We start from the raw sequence: 24,784 nt of genomic DNA, 5'->3' as shown, positions 1-24,784 counted from the left end.
TCATAGAGTGATGCATTGTAAAATAAAAAAAAAGACATTGTTATTAGCATGTCAGCATCTTACTGAAGAAAAATTATAAATCAACATGTAATGTGTGTTGGTCCCATGATTCATGATCAGAAAAAAAGATCCCTGAAATGTTCCAAACACACAAAAAGTTTACAGTTGAAGTCGGAAGTTTACATACACCTTAGCCAAATACATTTAAACTCAGTTTTTCACATTCCTGACAAGTAAAAATTCCCTGTCTTAGGTCAGTTAGGATCACCACTTTATTTTAAGAATTGAAATGTCAGAATAATAGTAGAGAGAATGATTTATTTCAGCTTTTATTCTTTTCATCACATTCCCAGTGGGTCAGAAGTTTACATACAGTCAATTAGTATTTGGTAGCATTGCCTTTAAATTGTTTAACTTGGGTCAAACGTTTCGGGTAGCCTTCCACAAGCTTCCCACAATAAGTTGGTGAATTTGGCCCATTCCTCCTGACAGAGCTGGTGTAACTGAGTCAGGTTTGTTGTCCTTGCTCGCACACGCTTTTTCAGTTCTGCCCACAAATTTTCTATGGGCTTGAGTCAGGGCTTTGTGATGGCCACTCCGATACCTTGACTTTGTTGTCCTTAAGCCATCCTTAAGTCCATTTGGAAGACCCATTTGTGACCAAGCTTTAACTTCCTACTGATGTCTTGAGATGTTGCTTCAATATATCCACATAATTTTCCTCTTCCCTCATGATGCCATCTATTTTGTGAAGTGCACCAGTCCCTCCTGCAGCAAAGCACCCCACAACATGATGCTGCCACCCCCGTGCTTCACGGTTGGGATGTGTTCTTTGGCTTGCAAGCATCCCCTTTTTCCTCCAAACAAAATTATGGTCATTATGGCAAACAGTTCTATTTTTGTTTCATCAGACCAGAGGACATTTCTCCAAAAAAGTCCGATCTTTTTCCCCATGTTCAGTTGCAAACCTTTTTTTTTATGGGGTTTTGGAGCAGTGGCTTCTTTCTTGCTGAGGGCCTTTCAGGTTATATAGTAGATGTCCTAACCGACTTGCCAAAACTATAGTGTAACAAGAAATGTGGAGTGGTTGAAAAACGAGTTTTAATGACCCAACCTAAGTGTATGTAAACTTCCAAATTCAACTGTATGTCAAACAGAAAACACACTGGATGGACACAGAAATAGATGGGAGAGGTTGAGGTTGAAGTAGAACAGGACTAAAAACAAACAAAATATAAAGTATTGTGAAATAGATTGTGTCCGTAAAATGTATGTATAATGTAGTAGTATGCATAAGCTGGAAGTAGAAGCCTAAGTGTTGTTGTCCATTAGTTTACTCCAATTAGGGAGGGGTGGTAGGTTGGCAAAAAATATTAAGGAAAATACATTTTAAAAATATGTGTATATCCTATCTATATATATATTTATATTTCATTTACAGTGGGGCAAAAAAGTATATTAGTCAGCCACCAATTGTGCAAGTCTCCAACTTAAAAGATGAGAGAGGCTGCAATTTTATCAATAGTACACTTCAACTTGACAGACAAAATTAGAGAAAAAAATCCAGAAAATCACATTGTAGGATTTTTATGAATTTATTTGCAAATTATGTGGAAAATAAGTATTTGGTCAATAACAAAAGTTTACATACTTTGTATATACCCTTTGTTTGGCAATGACAGAGTCAAACGTTTTCTGTAATCTTCACAAGGTTTTCACACATTGTGCTGGGTATTTTGGCCCATCCCCATCACGATCTCCTCTAGACAGATGATGTTTTGGGGCTGTGCTGGGCAAACGGACTTTCACTCCCTCCAAAGATATTTCTATGGGTTGAGTCTGGAGACTGGCTAGGCCACTCCAGGACCTTGAAATGCTTCTTACGAGCCACTCCTTGTTGCCCGTGGTGTGTTTGGGTCAGTTGTCATGCTGAAAGACCCAGCCACGTTCATCTTCCCTTGCTGATGGAAGGAGGTTTTCACTCAAAATCTCACGATACATGGCCCCATTCATTCTTTCCTTCACACGGATCAGTCGTCCTGGTCCCTTTGCAGAAAAACAGCCCCAAATATGATGTCTCCACCCCATGCTTCACAGTAGGTATGGTGTTCTTTGGATGCAACTCAGCATTCTTTGTCCTCCAAACAACGACGAGTTGAGTTTTTACCAAAAAAAGTTATATTTTGGTTTCATCTGACCATATGACATTCTCCCAATCTTCTTCTGGATCATCCAATGGCTCTCTAGCAAACTTCAGACGGGCCTGGATATGTTCTGGCTTAAGCAGGGGGACACGTCGCGCACTGCAGGATTTAGTCCCGGCGCGTAGTGTGTTACTTGATGGTAGGCGTTGATTACTTTGGTCCCACTCTCTGCAGGTCATTCACCAGGTCCCCCCGTGTGGTTCTGGGATTTTTTGCTCACCATTCTTGTGATCATTTTGACCACACGGGGTGAGATCTTGCGTGGAGCCCCAGATCGAGGGAGATTATCAGTGGTCTTGTATGTCTTTCCATTTCCTAATAATGCTCCACAGTTGATTTCTTCAAACCAAGCTGCTTACCTATTGCAGATTCAGTCTTCCAGCCTGGTGCAGGTCTACAATTTTGTTTCTGGTGTCCTTTGACAGCCTTTGGTCTTTGCCATAGTGGAGTTTGGAGTGTGACTGTTTGAGTTGTGGGACAGGTGTCTTTTATACTGATAACAAGTTCAAACAGGTGCCATTAATACAGGTAACGAGTGGAGGACAGAGGAGCCTCTTAAAGAAGAAGTTACCAGGTCTGTGAGAGCCAGAAATCTTGCTTGTTTGTAGGTGACCAAATACTTATTTTCCACCATAATTTGCAAATAAATTCATTAAAAATCCTACAATGTGATTTTTCTGGATTTGTTTTCTCATTTTGTCTGTCATAGTTGAAGTGTACCTATGGTGAAAATTACAGGCCCTCTCTCATCTTTTTAAGTGGGGAGAACTTGCACAATTTGGCTGGCTGACTAAATACTTTTTTTGCCACACTGTATTTAAACAGGATAGGCTAGTTGAGAACAAGTTCTCATTTGCAACTGCGACCTGGCCAAGTTAAAGCAAAGCAGTTCGACACATACAACAACACAGAGTGGGCACATGGAATAAACAAACATGCAATCAATAATACAGTAGAAAAATCTAATTACAGCATGTGCAAGTGAGGTAGGATAAGAGAGGTAAGGCAATAAATAGGCCATGGTGGCGAAGTAATTACAATATAGCAATTAAACACTGGAATGGTAGAATTGCAGAATATGAATGTGCAAGTAGATATACTGGGGTGCAAAGGAGCAAGATAAATAAATAAATACAGTATGGGGATGAGGTAGATTGGATGGGCTAGTTTACAGATGAGCTATGTACAGGTGCAATGATCTGTGAGCTGCTTTGACAGCTGGTGCTTAAAGCTAGTGAGGGAGGTAAGAGTCTCCAGCTTTAGTGATTTTTTTCAGTTTGTTCCAGTCATTGGCAGCAGAGAACTGGAAGGAAAGGCGGCCAAAGGAAGAATTGGCTTTGGGGGTGACCAGTGAGATATACCTGCTGGAGCGCATGCTACGGGTGGGTGCTGCTATGGTGACCAGTGAGCTGAGATTAAGGCGGAGCTTTACCTGCAGAGACTTTAGATGACCTGGTGCCAGTGGTTTGGCGACGAGTATGAGTGAGGGCCAGCCAACGAGAGCGTACAGGTCGCAGTGGTGGGTAGTGTATGGGGCTTTGGTGACAAAACGGATGGCACTGTGATAGACTGCATCCAATTTGTTAGTAGAGTGTTGGAGGCTATTTTGTAAATGACATCGCTGAAGTCGAGGATCGGTAGGATGGTCAGTTTTACGAGGATATGTTTGGCAGCATGAGTGAAGGACGCTTTGTTGCGAAATAGGAAGCCAATTCTAGATCTCTCTCCCTCTATGAAATAATAACATCTTAGGTTATGTGTGTTCACATTTCCATCCACTATTGTAGATTTCAACTGTATATTTTGAACTGTGCTGTTTCACTAAAGTTCTGAACCTATATGAGGAAGGAATGATTGATAAAGTCATTCAAAATGGGCCCATGTCTTTTGAATGATATGTCAGTGACAAATGTACTGTTTGTGACTTGTGGCTCCTTATGGACACATTGACACATTTAAAAAAAGGGCTTTGTTGTCATTTCCTGGAGGTTAACCSGCTTATCTATGTAGCTCGTGCCCTCTACTCATCCATAATTTCCTCTTCACAGAAGCGAGGAAAACTGTTCTCTTTCTGTCTGTATCAGACCCTTTTTTATTAAGGCTAATTTTAGTTTACCTTTGACCCTCCTCCATATCTTATTTCTGGCTCCGTGCCTCGCGCCGATACCATTTCTCTTCTCTCAAATCTCTCCTCTTTTACAGTAACTGTTTCCCTCTAAAAAAGATTGCTCTGGACTAATGAAAAGGCTGTCTATTCTCTCTTTGGATGATTATGGAGTTTCATGAAGTTGCACAATGGATGTGTTTAATGGAAATGCCTGTGCTGTAACAGTTATGATTATCAAATATGTTTTATGAAGTACAGTTTTCAGTTGTCTTTGCAGATTCATACGGATGAAGGATCACTTTCAATAGGCCTTATGTGAAATAAATTATGAAAATACTGCCGTACCAACAAACCCTATTTATTTACTTTARTTTATTTCACGTTACACTAGCAGTTTTAGCCGGAGAGGGAATATGCGCTCCATCAYGCGTATTCAATGCCATTTTTTWAAATAGTTTGTTCCCATGGCAGTTTCAGAAGCCCACTCTCTGTAATGTGTTCCAGATGCTCTCCAGATGTGCTTTCCAGCTCACAGACTTCCCGGACCATGCCAGAAGCATGTCGCCAATGCTGAGATGGGGGGAACAGATCTATTGGGCTCACTCAAGAGAAGCCAAAGCCCTAAACAACAAATACTGATCATCAAATCTCATCAAATATCCGATAGTAAATATCTCCTTGTTTTTCTTCCTTCATCCTCWATTTTTTTGTTACTTGTGATAAGTCAACTTGTTTTCAGTTTCAGTATGCTATAAGTTAATGTTCTGGTGTGACTGACGCACTTTTATCCAGCTGCAAAAGTATAATACCGACATGCTTCACTGCGGATCACTTCATTTCAGTGTGTTTGTATTTTCAAGGTTTTAATTAGATTCACTTTAGCATCTAATCTAAAAGACATATCCAAAAATGAGAAAAGGGTACATTTATACAGAATTAACTAATATAGTTTTGTTTTTGTGGACTGAAAGTCAACCACAATGCAGCACTGAATTAACAACAGTAGAACAAAAGTGCCTCCCAATGGACACATGCTGCATTGCAGAATAGTTGCAAAATATTGCTTGCTAAATCACTGGAGTATTATGGACAAGTAATATTTAATATTTTAAAAAATACATAAAATAGTTACTCTTATATACAATGGCAGTTTGCACAAAAGATACAAGTAGTTTGTTCAGTTGACTCATGTTCCCCAAACACTATGCTTCAAAATATTCCCAAACATACCCCAAAAAATAAGAAATATGCTTTTAGAGAAAAATAAGCACTGAGAAACATGGCCCACATTCGATGTATAAAACCAGTCCTCTGTATTGTTGGGTGATGTTGTTCTTTCAATGAATATACAATATCATCAATATAAAATAAAACGCATTTTCTACCCAAAGGCCGGGATTCAATGCAACGTGTTAATGCACGCCACACTATAACATACTTTTAAACGTGATTTAGGTCCAACGTGTGCAGCATTTACCATTTAAACGTTGGGGAAAAGTCCCTTAAGAGACACATTGTCAGTTGTATTGTGCACTACGCTATAACCCACCTTAAGTTAAATCCCGGCTACAAAGTATTTTGGTCGATGTATACAAAGCATTTTGGTCAATTCACTTGGTCTCTTGCCAATCAAGTCCAGAATGCCCTCAAACAAAATGGCTGACCACAATCTAGGGCTGGATTCAATCGTTATCGCGAAAGTATCACGGAAGTTAAAATGTGAAGTTATACTTCGGGATTTTGACAATGAAGACCTTTGTGTATTTCCCCAGAGTCAGATAAACTCAAGGTTAGAGGTAGTTTTGCGAGCCAATGCTAACTAGAGTTAGGGCAATGGCTGGAAGTCTATGGTGTCTACTAGCATGCTAGTAGATACTTCAGGTCATTGCACCAAAGCTAGTTAGAAATTGCGCTTACGCTAGTTAGCAAATTCCTTCTAACTGCACGCAAAGACATGAAAATGGYATCCAAGGGTTCATCTGAATCCGGGGAAGTAGACTTTCCAAAATCCCAAAGTATCCCTTTAAAGGTAATTTCCGATGGAGTGTTTACCGTAAACACAAATGCAGAAACATTGCCTTCAAATTTTTTATCAAGCTATAAAGGAGAACTTCCACGATACTTCAGGGATACGGATTGATTCCAGGCCTTAATGTGGCCTGTCTGCAGAGGAAGCAGACATGCATCGTTTCCATCCCCTCTTGCACTCCAACGTCAGGAACATTTTAATTTCCTTTCAAGTTTGTGTTCAAGGGAATGACATAGCAGAGCCTTATGTAGATGTACTGCCCGGTCATGGTGTCAGTTAGGATGAATGTTTAGTCCTAAGACCATCTACTTCCTCCTGCACAGGGGAAACATTGTGTTAATATTCAGTTAAATCAAAAGCTTGTGTTATGCTCCAAACATTGTATGTTCCACTCGACATTCGACAGGTTGCACTTTAATCTCATAGTCATGGTATCATTTCAAATTCAAAGTGCTGGAGTACAGAGCCAAAACAACAAAAAATGTGTCACTTTCCCAATACTTTTGGAGCTCACTGTAAATATTCCACATACCTGCAGAGCCACACGTTTGTTTCTCTCGTCTCTCAGTTCCTCTTTCAGTTCCTGTATGTCTTGTCTAGAAGGAAATAACAAATATATATATATATATCAATAGATGTCAAAGAAGAGTCGGAAAATTAAGGAATGGTTTACATTTTTGGCAGGAGAGATGTACCCTGGTTAACCCATACTGAAGTGTTTCAACAATGGTGAGCCCAGCATTCAGTCTGGTTTAACCAGGCTAGGAGAATCTGACTGGAAGTGTGCAGGGACTTTTTCCTGTCTTTCCAGTTTTACATTTTGTCTCCAGCACCTTCCCTAATCGTTTTTAAGTGTGCGGTAGATTCTGCCTTTTATCATAGTTGAAAATAGTTGAAAATAGCTTGGTGGAACAACTGAACAAATGGGTTAATGTACCTGATTCCTCAAGTTTTTCCCCTGGTTATCTGGAAGTCTGAATAAATGGGTAATACTACTTACTCGTGTCTGTTTTGCAGCAGCTCCAGAGCAATCTTCAGCTCCCTGACCTCAGCTTGTAGGCTGTCCAGRCAAGGCTTCTCCTCCTGGGCTGCTCTGGCCTCCACTATAGCCTTGGGTAGCGCTAGCCTGGAGATTACCGGATTACCAGAGCCTACCGGATTCTTGGGAGGATGTTCAGGCTTGGATGGTGGTGAATGACTTTCTGCAACCTGCAATGTTTAGGCAAGGTATCTCAATGTTTTGTCAAGGGTTGACAGGTCCAGGATTCAAAGACTTTTGAATGAAATCTATTCAATCTCAGTAATTTTATTTAAAGTCAGTTGTTACTTTGTGGCTAATTGATACTTTGAGAGAGATACATTGACGTTATGTTCATTTTGTGTTCTACGTACTTGCCAACAAGGCCTAACATGATGATAGAGTATTCATGTATATGGAATCAAAGTCAATTTTGCAAACCTTCAGCAGTTTAGGCGATTTTTCTGCATCTGTCTGGTCCCTGCCACTCAGAGCCTAGGGTTAGAACAACAACCATGACCTTAATGACGATTCCTTTTTAAGAGTCATTCCTCACATCATGGCCTCACTAACCCTTTATGGCATGCAACTTGTCAAGCCACTTATGAACAGGCCATCTCTCTCTCTCTCTCTGGGCGGGTGAGTTAAGACTTAGTGGGCCAGATGGGCCACGTCATACGAACAAACAGTCTTCAGGGATACTCTGGAGCAATGAAATCTAACAAGGGCCACTATTCTCCACTGATATGCCCCTATGACTGTGATGACARTGATTCCTCTAGGCAGATATGTACTTGTGGCGTGACATTAGAAAATGACATCAGAATAACCAGAGAATGTATCATCATCTCTATGTCAACCTGGGGTTGTCGGTTCATAATGTCACTGATGTCATGATGAGTGGCATGATGAGTGCTGGGCCACACTGCCCCCCTGTGGTTTCAGAGGGGATGTGGAGTACAACGTGCACGTTTGGGCAGATATAGACTGGTGGCGTCATGACACTAGACAAATCAGGGATTTGCATCCTCGCTATGATAACCTAGGGGTTGTGGGTCTACTGTCATGTGATGTGTCATGTGTCATGTGATTAAGCCACATTGTCTCCCTGTGGTTTCAGAAGGAAACATAACTGTGTGTGGTGTCCATGTTAGGACACACATATGAAAACGACACTAACCATGGATGTGTGACTGTCCTAATATGCGATCTGTCCTAAATCAAGTCAAATACAATTTTATTGGTCGCATACACATATTTAGTAAATGTCATTGTGGGTGTAGCGAAACGCTTCTGTTCCTAGTATGTCATAATATGTACACTGTACAGAGGTGCATTCTGTACCATAATAATATTGATAATAATACAGTATGGTATATTGTTGCCATACCTGTGGACCGGTGACGAGGGCTGATGGGRGTCGTCTCTGTGGGGGTTTGGCTCTGTTGGCTGTGGGGTGACTCAGTTTCTCAGGGGACACCTCCACTCCGTCAAACTGGTCCGCGTTGCTCTCCTCTGTACATTTTGGGGAAAGTGGAGGGAGATCGCCATTGTCTCTAATGGGAGAAAATCATTTCAGAGAAATGAAACATTCATTCTTTCAGGCCTACACTGGTTGATTCATCAGGTTAACTTGACCCAAATTGCTCTGATGTCGAGAGAGAAAACTGAAAGAGGTGCTTCATTTTCTACGGTTGAGATTATCAGTGGATGAAAATTGCTGTGGTTCAGTGCGGAAAAAGTGGTATCCTGTTTCCTCTTGCAGGGTCTTAGAGGCAGGTGCTGATGCACTGCATATTGAAACCTCGGTGAGTTTATGTTTAGCCAAGCATTAAGACTTCCCCTTTCATCGTCCACAACCTCACTAGAACAACAACAAAAAAGACGCCATAGCTTTTAATATACAAACTTGTTTGACATTTGCATGTATAATCTCACATTAATTGTACAAATAAGCAATATGCTTTTAGCCAAGGCCACACTGTCATTGCATTGCCTACAACATGTGACAGTTTATTTAGAAAGAACAATCCGAAAGTCTTTTTATTCGTCAATTTCCCCTCGGTAAAGACGGCCTTTTTGTTTTCCCAGTCGTGTGTTTGTGTGTGAGTGCATGYGTGTTTGTTCAGGAAGAAGGAAATGGGCTGCTCTCGTCTGTTTAGGCCCACACTGACTCATCCCAGAGTTTCCAGTGCACCGCTCAAGGTTTGGGAATCCTGGCATTCGGCGTTAAGACATGTAGACTATGTGCTATAGTAACCTAGGCACCGATCAAAACTCTCCTCCACACTCTCCTTCCTTGCCAGTTTAAAGAGAACAAACAGTTCCTGTCTTGACAGAGACCTTTTGCTTTCTTATTATTGGCTTTTGCAAATATATAACTACTAAGGCTTCCATACGAGTGCGCTATTTGTCCATTCTGATCAGTAACCAAGTCTGAAAGCGATGCTTCATGAAGAAATCCTTATWTTACAAGTCTCACTATTAACGTTCATACTTGATATTATGGAGTGATATTAGTGTCAACATTGGATTAAGATTGCATTTATGTTGGCACTACTATACCTCCGTACTCTACCTAAATGGTTGGTGTTGACTGAGAGAAAAAAATTGATGTTCTAGAGTCACTCACTTGCTACAACCGAACTTCTGAGGCTTGTGCTTCACTGGAGGTGGTAGTGCAGGTCTACTTGGAGCAGGGAGCTTGACTTTGGTTGGGGGGTTGCTCCTCAGGTCTTTAGTCTCTGGTTTCTCATCTGTATGCACATGTGCACATTTAAGCATTGCTGCTAGTAAGCAAACTGTACTCGTAAGAACTTATTAACAACACACACCTTGTTGCAATTGTGAAGCGTCATCTCCTCTGTTTTTTGAAGTATAATGTAATACAACATCTGGTTAAATGAGACTGCAGATACAGTAAAACTGTACTTTAATTGAACAGGATCAACATGCTGTATCTTACCTTTTGCTTTTGCGGGGCTGCTCTTCTCCATCGCTGAACCCTCTGCTTTGACTAGAAGAACATTAGAGCACAAAATACCCACCACATTATACACGGCCACAGCTATCTATCTTGCTACTGGTGTGTTGTTCTCTTTGCTATGAGAACGGTGAGTGTACAACAGCATCAAGACCCAGACCTAATCATTCTCTGCAAAAATGAATTTAGCATAATTTCATTCAAATGCAAATTAATATTAATGTAGCGCAGAAACGTTGTTCATTTTCTTCCATTTGAGTTTGAAGAAATTCCAACCAGTATAGTGGCATGGGAAGCCAAGATGCTGCATGTCATAGGAGCAGGCTAGGTCACAGCTGTGKCCAATAGAATCCTACAGAATCCAAAATACTGTAGTTACTGTTCCCAAGAGTCTCCCTTGAGAAGGCCTTGGCTTGGGGGTGGAAATAACTTATTTATCACAAAGGAGATCCCTCAAGTGTGAACAGCTACAGCATGTATAATAGACTTATGGGAGTGTCTTTTGACAAAGCACAATATTCTGCCTCTCAATTACCATTAAGAGTTAACCGAGCAATTATAGTGTTTAATAAAAACAAGAAATTATCAACGAGAGTGCAGTGAAGGGAACTGACCACAAAACAGCTAAGTCAATAACAACATGAATCTGCGTTCTAGCTTTTAGCACAGCTCTCAAGATACAGAGGAAGAACATGCCGAGTGTCATGCTGACATGTAAGACAATAAACCACCAAAAGTGACTGGTGATGATGAATTCCACAGACTAAGAGTACCAATAGCAAATCAATGAGAACAGAGCCTACCTTCTCAGTTCAAAGCACATGTAAAACTCCCTGACCAGGCCCTTCCACCAATGTGAAGCACTAGAGTTGTTGCAGAGTTGCTGCTTGGGCCGCTTGTGGAAAGCTACTGTGACAGACAGAGCTCTCTACGGTCCCCCACCCTCTGGCTTCCTCCAAGGCATCTCAGCCAGGTCATGTGACGTACTGTATTACATCCCCCTCTCCATCATGGTGTGGGACTTCCTGTGACATAGCTGCAACCCCCCAGTGACACTAGACGCCAATGGAGTAGTGGGAGCGATGGGGTGGGGTGCAGGGACTCAAAGTGCAGAGGCTTGACTCTGGCTGAGATTGTTTGGAGTTGGGATGATATTATCTCCAAATGACTGTTAGGCCTCTTAATGTTTGAACTCAAACAGCAAGATATGAACGTTTGTGAATGTTCAGCGAGAGCGAGTGCCTCAAAATGTCAGTCAAGGGGGTCATGTGGCAATAACAAGCTTTCTTTGAGTATTTGTGCACTGATTGTATCATTAAAAAGAAATGATGTGATTGAAATATTGCATCTTAATGTTGTGTACCCTTCGTATTCAATTAGAAAGGCTTTATATATTTAAAGCTGGGAAGAAACATCCAGCCTAACAGCTAACTAACAGGTAGCGTCTTAAACAAAAGTTGCACCTTCAGCAGAAGTGTGTGTTTGAAACAAGATCTGGTGCCCTCAGAGAAAACCTGCCTGTGAACCACATCCTGCTATGTGTGGCACTGACAGTCTCAAGATTGGACTCTCACATCCTCTTCACTGTTTAAGGCAAAACATGTGTCACATGCTGTCTATCCCTCCCCACTGGGAACAAACTGGTTGAATCAATGTTATTTCAATGTCATTTGTCAGCGTATTGTGAGACGGAATCTACATGGAAACGACATTGGATTTGAAAAAAGTAATCCACGTCAACTGTTGTTCTGAGGGTGAAGTTACAACCACAGGATTATGTTATCACCAAATCTCAACATAAAATAAGTTCAATTTGTAACTTTTAAACAATGTCAGATCATTAGGCTAGGCAGCACCTCCTACTGGATAACTTATTTATACCTTGGTCTCCCGTCCAGGGTTTTAACGAAGCTCTGCTTACAGTACCAGTCAAAAGTTTGGACACTCCTTCTCATTCAAGGGTTTTTCTTTATTTGGACTATTTTCTACATTGTATAATAATACTGAAGACATCAAAACTATGAAATAACACACATGCAATCATGTAGTATCCCAAAAATATATTTTAGATTTGAGATTCTTCGAAGTAGCCACCCTTTGCCTTGATGACAGCTTTGCACACTCTTGGCATTCTCTCAACCAGCTTCATGAGGAATGCTTTTCTAACAGTCTTGAAGGAGTTCCCACATATTCTGAGCACTTGTTCACTGCTTTTCCTTCACTCTGCGGTCCAACTCATCCCAAACCATCTCAATTTGGTTGAGGTCGGGTGATTGTGGAGGCCAGGTCATCTGATGCAGCACTCCATCACTCTCCTTCTTGGTCAAATAGCCCATACACAGCCTGGAGGTGTGTGTTGGGTCACTGTCCCGTTGCAAAACAAATGATAGCCCCACTAAGTGCAAACCAGATGGGATGGCGTATCGCTGCAGAATGCTGTGGTAGACATGCTGGTTAAGTGAGCCTTGAATTCTAAATAAATCACAGACAGTGTCACCAGCAAAGCACCCCCACACCATCCACCTCCTCCTCCATGCTTCACGGTGGGAACCACACATGCAGAGATCATTCGTTCACCTACTCTGCGTCTCACAAAGACACGGCGGTTGAAACCAAAAATCGCAAATTTTGACTCATCAGACCAAAGGACAGATTTCCACCGGTCTAATGTCCATTGCTCGTGTTTCTTGGCCCAAGCAAGTCTCTTCTTATTATTGGTGTCCTTTAGTATTGGATTCTTTGCAGCAATTCCACCATGAAGGCCTGATTCACACCTTCGCCTCTGAACAGTTGATGTTGAGATGTGTCTGTTACTTGAACTCTGTGAAGCATTTTTGGGGCTGCAATCTGAGGCTGATAACTCTAATCAACATACCCTCTGCAGCAGAGGTAACTCTGGACCTTCCTTTCCTTTCCTCATGAGAGCCAGTTTCATCATTGCACTTGATGGTTTTTGCGACTGCACTTGAAGAAATGTTCAAAGTTCTTRAAATGTTATGGATTGACTGACCGCCATGTCTTAAAGTAATGATGGACTGTCGTTTCTTTTTGCTTATTTGAGCTGTTCTTGCCATAATATGGACTTGGTCTTTTACCGAATAGGGCTAACTTCTGTATACCACCCCTACCTTGTCACAAAACAACTGATTGGCTCAAACGCATTAAGAAGGAAAGAAATTCCCGAAATGATCTTTTATTAACAAGGCACACCTGTTAATTGAAAAGCATTCCAAGTGACTACCTCATTAAGCTAGTCATGCCAAGAGTGTGCAAAGCTGTCATCAAGGCAAAGGGTGGCTACTTTGAAGAATCTCAAATATAAAATATATTTTGATTTGTTTAACACTTTTTGGGTTACTACATGATTCCATATGTGTTATTTCATAGTTTTGATGTCTCCACTATTATTCTACAATGCAGTGGTGGAAAACGTACTAAATTGTCATACATGCGTGGAAGTAAAAATACCTTAATAGAAAATGACTCCAGTAAAATACTACTTGAGTAAAAGTCTAAAAGTATCTGGTTTTGAATATAACTTAAGTACAGTGGTGGAAAAAGTATTCAATTGTCATATTTGAGTAAAAGTRAAAACAAAAGTAAATGCTAGACATCAAATTACATATTTTAAGCAAACCAGACGGCACGATTCTCTCTTTTATATATCAACCCAGCATAATGCAAAATGACCTTTGTAATACAGTAAAAGTCTATCTTACAAACTAATGTAGCATTCATCCTTAAAATGATTAACACATCCATGGCCGCTGTGAGGTTACTGTAACTATACATGTCTTCTTATGTAATCATATGTTCAAGATAGCACGCATAGGTTGTCGCAGGTCTGTGGAGAGCTTCACAATTGCTGTAATAATCGGTTCAGAATTTTGAACGGCATTGACAACTTATTATCCACATTGAAATGACGTGGTGTGCCCAGTGGGTCTATTCCTTTATTGAACAACATACAGTCATTAAAAACTCAAAAGGGAACTGTGTCTTCGAGATATACCACATAGATAGCAGGTCAAGAGAGGTCAAATTGAAACAGCTTTGAAACTTCAACAATGAACAATCATTTATGCTACCCAACTTCATTGAATGATGCATAGCTATAGATAATTGAGAGGCAATAAAAAAACTAGCATCCGAAATAGGGACGATCGGGAGCTTCCATTTACATCATACAAACCACATTTTAGATTGTTGAAGTATCTAACCTGTTACCAGTGACATCCGTTAATATAGCTGTGGTTGTGTGAATTTGACGCCGAAATCGCTGAGTATTCTGGGGCTTTCCTGCGTTAAATTGGTCTTTAGGGGGGGGGGGGGTTTCACTTACATAAGATTTGCCTATGTAGCCTGGACTGAGGAAATGTGAGTGTGTCTGTGGCCTGGTTTGCTAATAAAAACCTCATTGTAGTTCGGTTACAGACAGCTGACAGACAGACAGACAGAGTGGATGTGCCGTTGTCACTCAATTTTAAAAGCTAATTTGACCCTTAGGGTCGCCACACTCCCTCAACCTGAGTATTACATTTTTTGTGACATGCCTATGTTAATGTCAGTTTTCCATCTACAAGAACAGTATTTGTAAAATGCAAAGACCGTGATCTTGAAATATTCAGGAAGCCATTTGGACCACACAAAATCTCATATTCAGCTGCTAAAACAACAACCTCACACACCCTAAAACCTGAACACCGTGCCAGACTGAACAAGCACCACCGCAGATGTACACAGTAGCAACCATAGCCATTTCCTTGTGTGAGAATTCTCTAATTCAGCTCCCATTAGCATCTCAAAATCACAAGGCAATCTATGTTGTCATATTGGTGTTCATATTGGTGTGCCACAGATTGGTGTCACCATAGAATTAGGAATTAAAATACTAACACACTAATAMTAATTAGAATAGTCATTTAATAGGATCTCTATGGGTGTCACAGTATATTTTGTTGCACCAGTTATTATGTTACACCTCATAAGCTCCATCGTCAGCATCTAAATCACAAGACATTCTGTACTGTCATATTGGTGTCATGGACTAACTGGTGTAACAGTATATGCCGTTGCACTGGTCTCGCTGTTAAAACAGGAAGTTGCTGTCTTTACCTGAGCGTCTTTCCGTGCCACCGCGCGCAGGTGGTTGGCTGGTGCTCCCAGACTGGAGGAAAAGCAATGGAAAACACAACAGGTTGGATCAGTCTCTCTTTGCTGCCTATTTGCAGCAACACACACCCACTGATTAGAGCACCCATTGATGCGAGCGGCCATTCGTATTGTCTTTTACTGTTTTWTTWWATATTTTTTATATATAAAATGAATACAATTCAAAATAAACTAACACACTCTTTCCACAGACGGAAATTTAAAGTCATTGACTCCTAAACTGCGGATGTTGAAGAGATCTTTGAGTCAGAAACCTTTATAAGTTAGTTAAGTAAAGKTTGGCAGGTAGCCTAGTGGTTAGAGCATTGGGCCAGTAACCGAAAGGTTGTTAGATCGTGATCCCTGAGCTGACAAGGTCAAAATCTGTTATTCTGCCCCTGAACAAGGCAGTTAACCCATTGTTCTTAGGCTGTCATTGTAAATACGAATTTGTTCTTAACTGACTTGCCTAGTTAGCATTTCGCTACACTCGCATTAACATCTGCTAACCATGTGTATTTGACAAATAAAATTTGATTTGATTAGTTAAACAAAGGTTATATAGAAAATAAGAAAAACTTGACTGAGAATGTATTTTTATGTTAGCCAACTGTAGATAAAGGGCTTTGTTTTTATTGACCTGTTGCRGTCTAATAAAAAGCTCATGTTTATTGCTGGTTGGTGTCATAGCTGCTTAGGTCAGTGTAATGTAATGGCTAAACCTCCCTGGAATGTGTGGTGGAAATTCCCATTCACAGGGCTACAGCGAGACTATTCCTGGGAATGTTTCCCTCATTCCCTGCTCTAACTCACTTGGAGACCGTCTATYGTCGGTATCACCATGACGAAGTTGTCGGGGAAAAAACCTCTGCGTCCGTTCAGCTCTCCCTCCCACCAGCCCTCGTCCTCTGTTTCCTTCAGAAGAAGAGATTGTGTAAAGAGCAACTCAAAGAACTACACATAGTTGATAAAACGACAATGTCCACGAGGACAAGTAATCTGAACATCTGAGAGGTTAACAGAGGGTCAGGGGAAGCATGGTCATTGCTCACAGTGGACACTATTATTTGATCTTCAAAGTTATCATAAACCTCCCTTTTCCTGGCAGTGGTGGAAAAAAGTACTCAAATATCATACTTGAGTAAAAGTAAAGATACCTTAATAGAAAATGACTCAAGTAAAAGTAAAGGTCACCCAGTAAAATACTACTTGAGTAAAAGGTGGTGGAAAACGTACTAAATTGTCATACATGAGTGGAAGTAAAAAATACCTTAATAGAAAATGACTCCAGTAAAATACTACTTGAGTAAAAGTCTAAAAGTATCTGGTTTTGAATATGACTTAAGTACAGTGGTGGAAAAAGTATTCAATTGTCATATTTGAGTAAAAGTTAAAAGTTAAAGTAAATGCTAGACATCAAATTCCTTATTTTAAGCAAACCAGACGGCACRATTCTCTCTTTTATATAAACRGTGCCAGTCAAAAGTTTGGACACACCTACTCATTCAAGGGTTTTTCTTTATTTTTACTATTTTCTACAATGTAGAATAATAGTGACGACATCAAAACTATGAAATAACACATATGGACCTGTCTCTTATACACATCTAGATGTGTATAAGAGACAGATGTAGAATGTATTGTGGCACATATTTTCACGGAATTGCTCACAAGTCACATAACAGGTTTGTCTGGTTGAAGAGGAGATAAAATATTGATGAAATTGTATAACCAKGTTTATTCTAGTCCAAAATTGGAGCATTATATTCTTGATTTTGGCCCCAAAAGGCATAAAGTCATGAAGGTACAGTATATTGTATTGGGGGAACACGGACGACAACATTAGTACAAAGACCCAAACCTTGGTGATGAYTGTAACAATGTCTCCCTTCTTTAGATTCAACTCGTCCTCGGTCAAGGCTGCRTAGTCGAACATGACTTGACAACATTCTTTCACTGAGTAGRCATAAAAGAGAGAAKGGAGTGTTATAAAGAGAACCTAAGCAATGCATGGCTGGAATAGTTTGGTTTTAAAATTATGTTGTAAAAGTATGGATACCTAAAAAGAAAGTTACTCAAGTAAATGTGAAAGTCACCATGTAAAATACTGCTTGAGTAAAAGTCTAAAAGTATTTGGTTCTAAATATACTTTAGTATCAAAAGTAAAAGTATAAGTAATTTGTCTTGTTTTTAAAATGTACGGATAGCCAGGGTACACTCCAACAGACATCATTTACAAACAATGCATTTGTGTTTAGTGAGTTTGCCAGATCAGAGGCAGTAGGGATGACYACTTGTTCTCTTGATAAGTGTGTGAATTGGACCATTTTCCTGTCCTACTGAGCACTCAACATGTAACGAGTACTTTTGGGWGTCAGGAAAWATGTATGGAGTAAAAAGTACATTATTTTCTTTAGGAATGCAGTGAAGTAAAAGTAAAAGTTGTCCAAAATATAAATAGTAAAGTACAGATACCCMMAAAAACTAYTTAAGTAGTATTTTAAAGTATTTTTACTGAAGTACTTTACACCACTGATCATGACTAACMAATYGACAAGGAAGAATATCAGTCCATACATCCATATATTTTTTCTGAGAAGGATATGAACTGTGAAGCATTGACAGGAACCTATTTGAACCATTCATCTCTTACCACATTAAACTGTGACACCAAGCCAGRGTTACTGTCAGAGTTTCTGTGGGCCCACACCCACATAGCCTATTGGGTAAACTGCGGGAATTACTGACTGTCACATGCYAATGATGTGGCTGTCTGTTCTTTGTKGACACCTGCCTAAGTGGTAGTTTGGTCCAAAAATAGAACACTTGTCACAAGCAGAGGTCTCACTGTTGTTGTAGTACATCAGAACATGTCTATATTCAGTGGAGACATTGCTTTGCAGTTTCATTCAATGTATCAAAAAGTATCTCCCACAAGGAGGATGAATTTGATGAGCGGTACAAGGATGGGCCTTTTATTTTACAATTTAAAATGTATTTCAAAATGCAGTCCGCTCATTTATACGAGCTACATAAAGTAGGAATTAGAACTATAGAAACTTACCATTTTTTGTTTTGTTCCTCACACTCGTCCTCTGAGGTAGCTTTGTCTTAACAAAAAGACAAATGTATTATGGCAYCTCACAACTAGTTTTTCAGGAGAGAATAAGTCCCATATGTATTGTATTTTGATTTATCCAGCATTCCATACCTCTTTACTGAACATTGTATCTGAGAGTTTGGGTCTGGTTTTGCTCTCGTTATGCTTAACATCTGAAAATGATTGTGAAGGAAGTTCTATAAGGATATRTTGATTCAAGTCCACTCTCAGAACAAAAAAAGGCCATGTGAAAAATGTGCCCAACCCACCTTTTGGAGAGACAAATATCTCTTTGGTGAAGTTTGATGGAAACGCTCCCACTTTACCACTTTTCATTCCCATCCACCACCCATCTTCAATCTGTCAGGTGTTAAAAGAGAGAGGTAAAAGAGAGAGAAGTAAAAAGAAAGAGAAACAGAAATKTAAGAATAGTACAGTGTAGCAGAGCATATTTCACCAATCATCCACATGCATTGGAATTCTCAAAACAGGTTTGGTCAGCATAATGTCTACAGATGTAGGCTCTTCATTTGATCATCCTGTTGCAGGAGAACTTTCCTGTTTCCAGGAAATGAAAAACTCTGAGTGTATTTGAGGTTTAAAAAGGTTTCTGAAGTTTGTAAATTCCCCTATGAAATGTCCATTAATTATAATCCACATCAGTGGAGGCTATATGAGGGGAGGACGGCTCATAATAATGTCTGGAACGGTGAAACCATTACCACGAGCCCGTGCTCCCCAATTAAGGTGCCACCCACCTCCTGTGATCCACATAACATCTATAATTTCCTGTTACTGTTGCAGGATTCTTTTCCTGCTGTAGCAAACTGGCTCAAATTAAGATCCTACATCTGTACACACCTCAAAGTGAAGTTGGAATGTGTGCGAGAAATGTGATTTCTCAGCATAATCTTGGGGAAATATCACAACGAATATGCATTGCTGAAATGTCTGTGCGACAATTTGGTTTTCTGAGCTTTTGGAGGGGTGATATTTTAGTATCATATCTAGCTAGGCAAACAAGATAAATGATTTGTGGTTGCTCCCTCATGCTCATGCATTTGCCATTAGAGAGATGATACAAAGAAAGTAGATATGATATGACACTCCAATTATGAAGTAAAAACATAAACATATCCTTCTAAATAGAGCAGCTAATGTTCCCTCCAAGAACCTACAACTAATTTACACTGATACYCTATAGCAGGGGTCTCAAACTAATTTGGGTCTAGGGCCTCGTTAAATTGTCTTGTGGGATATTTGTTTGAGATTCCTTCTCTAGTATGTTTGCAAGTGTTTTCCCATCTATTGATAATCTAGTGTCAGTAATGATAAAAGCAGCACTTTACCTCTCTGAGGATCTCAATGGTCTCCCCGACAACCAGCTCCAGCTCATCCTCATTCAAGGGACTGTAGGCAAAGGCCACCTCACACTTCCTTGTTTGTTTAATCATCCTTGCTGCATGAACAAAGCATTGTACCAGCCACAAAATTAGTCAAGACTGCTCTTATTATTGTAAAATGATAGTTAAAACTAATGATGAATAGAAATTCAGTAGAGAACTTCAGAAGTAAACAAATACAGAAGTCTCAATATGATAACTTATAGACTCCAGACTCGGAGCATGACTAGAAAAATCGAAGCTTCTTTGTGTTGTAACTAATTGAATCCCTCAGAGGGATTGTGCTGTAACAGTAGACTATGGTTTTTATCTGTTCCTTCTTTGTACATTATAATTAAGCTTGGTGCTAGCAGGCAAGGCTGTATATCTACACAAGGCCTTTAATTACTTGTTTTAGCCTGTCTTGCTGACAACGTGTGTGTATCTTGATGAGCACGAACCAAAACACTTCCATATTTCAGTACAAAACAGGGTTCATGTTTGACAGACTGGGAAACATATCTGGATATAGTTTTTGCTACAGATCACGTTATGGGAAACACAATAAGCAGAGTGTTATGGTAGTGGAGGTTTAAAGACATTGGAGAGTGACACATACATTTCCGTAGGCTTCTTGGTTCCCTCTTGCTGTCACCTATCAAATACACTGGCACCTCCTGTGTGGGAAATAAAATATACAAACACATACAAGGAAAAAGCGAATGAGTCAAGTATTAGACAATGGATTGGACATGAATAAATGCACGAACAATAGGCTGATTAGAGTCGGGGTCAAATTGATTTCAAATCAGTCAAGGAAGGAAGTAAACTGAAATAATGGAATTTCAGTTCCTTGACAGAATATAATTTAATTTGACTTCCTTCGTTGACTGAAGTGAGATGGTATTAATCCTAATCCTGGGACTGAMGGCAAACTCTTGATGGACATACTGTACCTTGACGAAGTTAGCGGGGAAGATGCCCCTCTTGCCCCTCAGATCGCCCTCCAGCCAGCCCTCCTCACTGGGCTTGGTGACGCTCGTCACCACGTCTCCCACCTGCACCGTCATCTCATCTCCCATCATGCCCTCAAAGTCTATCAGCACCAGCACCTCTGAGACACGCAAATGGAGGAGGAGGGGGAAGAGAATATGGTGTCGCAAGTTTCGTTCTCTTTTCAAACAGACCTAACAATATTGCTTGAGGAACTGCAGTTATTTCGAGTCATTTAACAAGTAACGTGGCCCAACATCTAGATGGTTAACACCATAGTCTAGTAACTCAAAAACATGGGGAGGGGAAGAGAGATAACGTGGACACTTTTCACACTATTGTGCTGATCCATACCGTTCAGTGCTGGCATGGATATGGTCTTGCACATTGTTCTCTCTAGCATGTTTTGGGCAACTATGGTGGGTAAATAACCAGCTTGTTTGACTCAGCTTGGCTGCATAGTGTGAGAAGGGTAACATCAAGATCATTGTGTTTGAAACGTGCAGTAAATCATAGGCAAAAAAAAAGCTATTGGTATGTTGTTAAAAGATTTCAGCTTGACTTTTTCTGAATAAACACCAAGGCCTTTGTAAACCAAACCAGTCTCCTGTAGCATATTTGTGCTTGAACAACACGTATGTAAAGCAAGGTTACAGTACAGTACCTGGGCAGCAAAATGGATACCAAACATTACAGTTTGGAATTTGCCCTGGCATAGTGAAAAAGTTTCTGTTCAAGTAGTTTTTAGGCAAGGACTATACAAAACAAAATGTCAGTACCACACACACCCATTGCCTACAACCAACCTGCAAGTAAGAAAATAATGAAAAATGGACCTTACCCACTGCTAGTACTAGTGCTAACCTGTTTACCTGGCTTTAGGCATTTATGTCAATGTTAGCTATGAAGAAACCCTGCAACACCAAATACAAAAGTATAGTGGACACCCAGAGGCGTACTACCTCTTTGTTTTCTGGATAATAAAGAAGCAAGATCATTATCTCTGTTATCTGTTTTCTGACAAAGAGGGTGTATAATCTACAAACATGAACAGGCCTACATATCTGGTATACTAAAATCACCTCCAATCGCAAATATTATTTGGGATTACAAAATGACCACACATTTTCGAAGCTAGAGTTCTTATCAATTGCCCTGAATGTAACTAATTGACAGACATTGTAAACATTCCCCAAACCCTTGTAAACACCACTAAATGGACAACACAGTTACAACGCACTTACCCATGACTTCTTAGGAAAGCTTTACTCTCTCTTCTAGACTTTTAGGTAATTCCTCTTCAGAGGGCAGACAGACACCTCATATGCTACAGGAGGAGAACTGAAAGAAAGTGAGTGAATTGCCCAAGAAGCAAAGCTATATATGGCTAGCCAGGGCCCTCCTTCCCTCTAGTCAATCATTAACATCTACTTCGGGCTAGTCATGACAAGCCACCAGCCAAGAGGAGCACGGGTCAAAGAGAGCAAGCGAGAGAGTAAGAGAAGGAGAGAGAGAGAGAGAACAGGTGGGACAGGTTTCTAATTGAAGGAGAGAGACGATAGGCAAGGGTGAAAAAGAACATGACCACATATTGTCAGCTGTAACACATTGTATGGGGAAAGAACAAGACAGTCACAATACATCAGTGTGACGTAATTGTGTGTGTGTGTGTGTGTGTGTGTGTGTGTGTGTGTGTGTGGTGTGGTGTGTGTGTGTGTGTGTGGTGTGGTGTTGTGTTGTGTGTGTGTGTGTGTGTGTGTGTGTGTGTGTGTGGTGTGTGGTGTGTGTGTGTGTGTGTGTGTGTGTGTGTGCCCCGTAGGGTAGAATAGCTGTCATAGAATAGCTGTCATCCAGTCATAGAATAGATTACATTGAAGATTGCAGATAACGAGTATGCTTGACTAAACCTGAACAAATCTGTAATGGCGTGCATGAAAAGGACATTGCTGCAGCAAAGAATAAATAAATTACATTACTCTCTCAAGGTATTGAAAATGTGTTGAAGACTCCAGGTAGCAACATGTGACAATTCTCTATTGCTAATAGTGTTTAACGTCATTGAATGGTTTCCCGTTAAATATTATCTGCCTCATGTTTACAGATGTAGGTTCTTCATTTGACCTATATTGTCACAGCAATCATCCTACAACAACATGATTTAAATGTTTAGTACATAATGTTGAATGAATGGTGGCCAGGCTATTAGCGGGTCTAAAGTAGGCTACAGTCGTGGCCAAAAGTTTTGAGAATGACACAAATATTAATTTTCACAAAGTTTGCTGCCTCAGTTTGTATGATGGCAATTTGCATATACTCCAGATTGTTATGAGGGGTGATCAGATGATTTGCAATTAATTGCAAAGTCCCTCTTTGCCATGCAAATTAACTGAATCACTCACTTTCTTTCACCAGGCGAGGCAGTCATTTGAGAAACCAAGGCTATTGAGTCTGCCGATAAGAATGTGGTGATTGACAGAGTTGAAAGCCTTGGCCAGGTCGATGAAGACGGCTGCACAGTACTGCCTTTTATCGATGACGGTTATGATATCGTTTAGGACATTGAGCGTGGCTGAGGTGCACCCATGACCAGGATTCGAAATGGTCGGTGGTCTGTTTGTTAACTTGTCTTTCGAAGATTTTAGAAAGGCAGGTCAGGATGGATATAGGTCTATAACAGTTTAGGTCTAGAGTGTCTCCACCTTTGAAGAGGAGGATGACTGCGGCAGCTTTCCAATCTTTGGGGATCTCAGACGACACGAAAGAGAGGTTGAACAGGCTAGTAATAGGGATTGCAACAATTTTGGTGGAACATTTTGGAAAGAGAGGGTCCAGATTGTCTAGCCCAGCTGCTTTGTAGGGATCCAGATTTTGCAGCTCTTTCAGAACATCAGCTGTCTGGATTTGGGTGAAGGAGAAGCAGGGGGGACTTGGGCAAGTTTCTGCGGGGGGTGCAGAGCTGTTGGCCGGGGTTGTGGTAGCCAGGTGGAAAGCATGGCCAGCCGTAGAAAAATGCTTATTGAAATTATCGATTATCGTAGATTTATCGGTGGTGACAGTGTTTCCTGGAGGGGCTCTTACAGTGTTCCAAAACTTTTTGGAATTAGTGCTACAGGATGCAAATTTCTGTTTGAAAAAGGTAGCCATAGCTTCCTAACTGACTGTGTATATTGGTTCCTGACTTCCCTGAAAAGTTGCGGGGGCTATTCGATGCTAATGCAGAATGCCACAGGATGTTTTTGTGCTGGTCAAGGGAAGTCAAGTCTGGGGTGAACCAAGGGCTATATCTGTTCTTAGTTCTACATTTTTTGAACGTGGCATGCTTATTTAAGATGGTGAGGAAAGCACTTTTAAAGAGCAACCAGTCATCCTCTACTGACGGGATGAGGTCAATATCCTTCCAGGATACCCAGGCCAGGTCGATTAGAAAGGCCTGCTCACTGAAGTGTTTTAGCGAGCATTTGACAGTGATGAGGGTTGGTCATTTGAAGACCGCTAGCAGTGGCTAACTGCCTACTAGCTAGTAGCTAGTTAACTGGCTAGCTGCTGCTGGGGATTCCGGTTCTAAAGTATAAACTTAGCAGATCCGTACCACATTGGGTGAGGCGGATTGCAGGAAAGTATATTTAGTCCTTAGATGGAAAGAGTGATTAAAATATATACCAAATATATGGAAAAAACAAGGAAGACGACTATTTACACGGGACAAGACAGGACAACACAAAACACACACCGACTGCTACGCCATCTTGGAATAAGGATGAAGCTTATCTGCATTTCCTGCAGTGCAGTAAAATTCTCAACAACAAAAGAGTGATCA

At 40.5% G+C, this 24,784-nt stretch overlaps 1 protein-coding gene across 1 annotated transcript; it reads right to left on the bottom strand.

Annotated features, from left to right (window-relative positions):
• Nucleotides 1-5,958: 5,958 nt before the first annotated feature.
• On the bottom strand, nucleotides 5,959-22,326 carry LOC111958878 (SH3 domain-containing kinase-binding protein 1). The gene is made up of 17 exons (XM_023980195.3): nucleotides 22,212-22,326; nucleotides 20,931-21,088; nucleotides 20,594-20,651; nucleotides 19,942-20,051; nucleotides 18,862-18,952; nucleotides 18,704-18,765; nucleotides 18,557-18,602; nucleotides 17,354-17,448; nucleotides 16,306-16,407; nucleotides 15,457-15,508; nucleotides 10,324-10,374; nucleotides 9,991-10,114; nucleotides 8,749-8,914; nucleotides 7,800-7,853; nucleotides 7,341-7,549; nucleotides 6,873-6,936; nucleotides 5,959-6,655 (listed from the first exon to the last, which is right to left on the bottom strand). Exons 1-17 carry the CDS (start codon nucleotides 22,213-22,215, stop codon nucleotides 6,617-6,619), a joined length of 1,485 nt encoding a protein of 494 aa, XP_023835963.1. The 5' UTR covers nucleotides 22,216-22,326; the 3' UTR covers nucleotides 5,959-6,616.
• Between the last annotated feature and the right edge of the window lie 2,458 nt (nucleotides 22,327-24,784).

The sequence above is a fragment of the Salvelinus sp. IW2-2015 genome, linkage group LG35, assembly GCF_002910315.2.
Source record: "Salvelinus sp. IW2-2015 linkage group LG35, ASM291031v2, whole genome shotgun sequence".
In the NCBI taxonomy this organism is placed as follows: Eukaryota; Metazoa; Chordata; class Actinopteri; order Salmoniformes; family Salmonidae; genus Salvelinus; species Salvelinus sp. IW2-2015.
The sequence above is the reverse complement of the archived record's forward strand: the minus strand, read 5'-3'. Positions and strand labels throughout refer to the sequence as shown.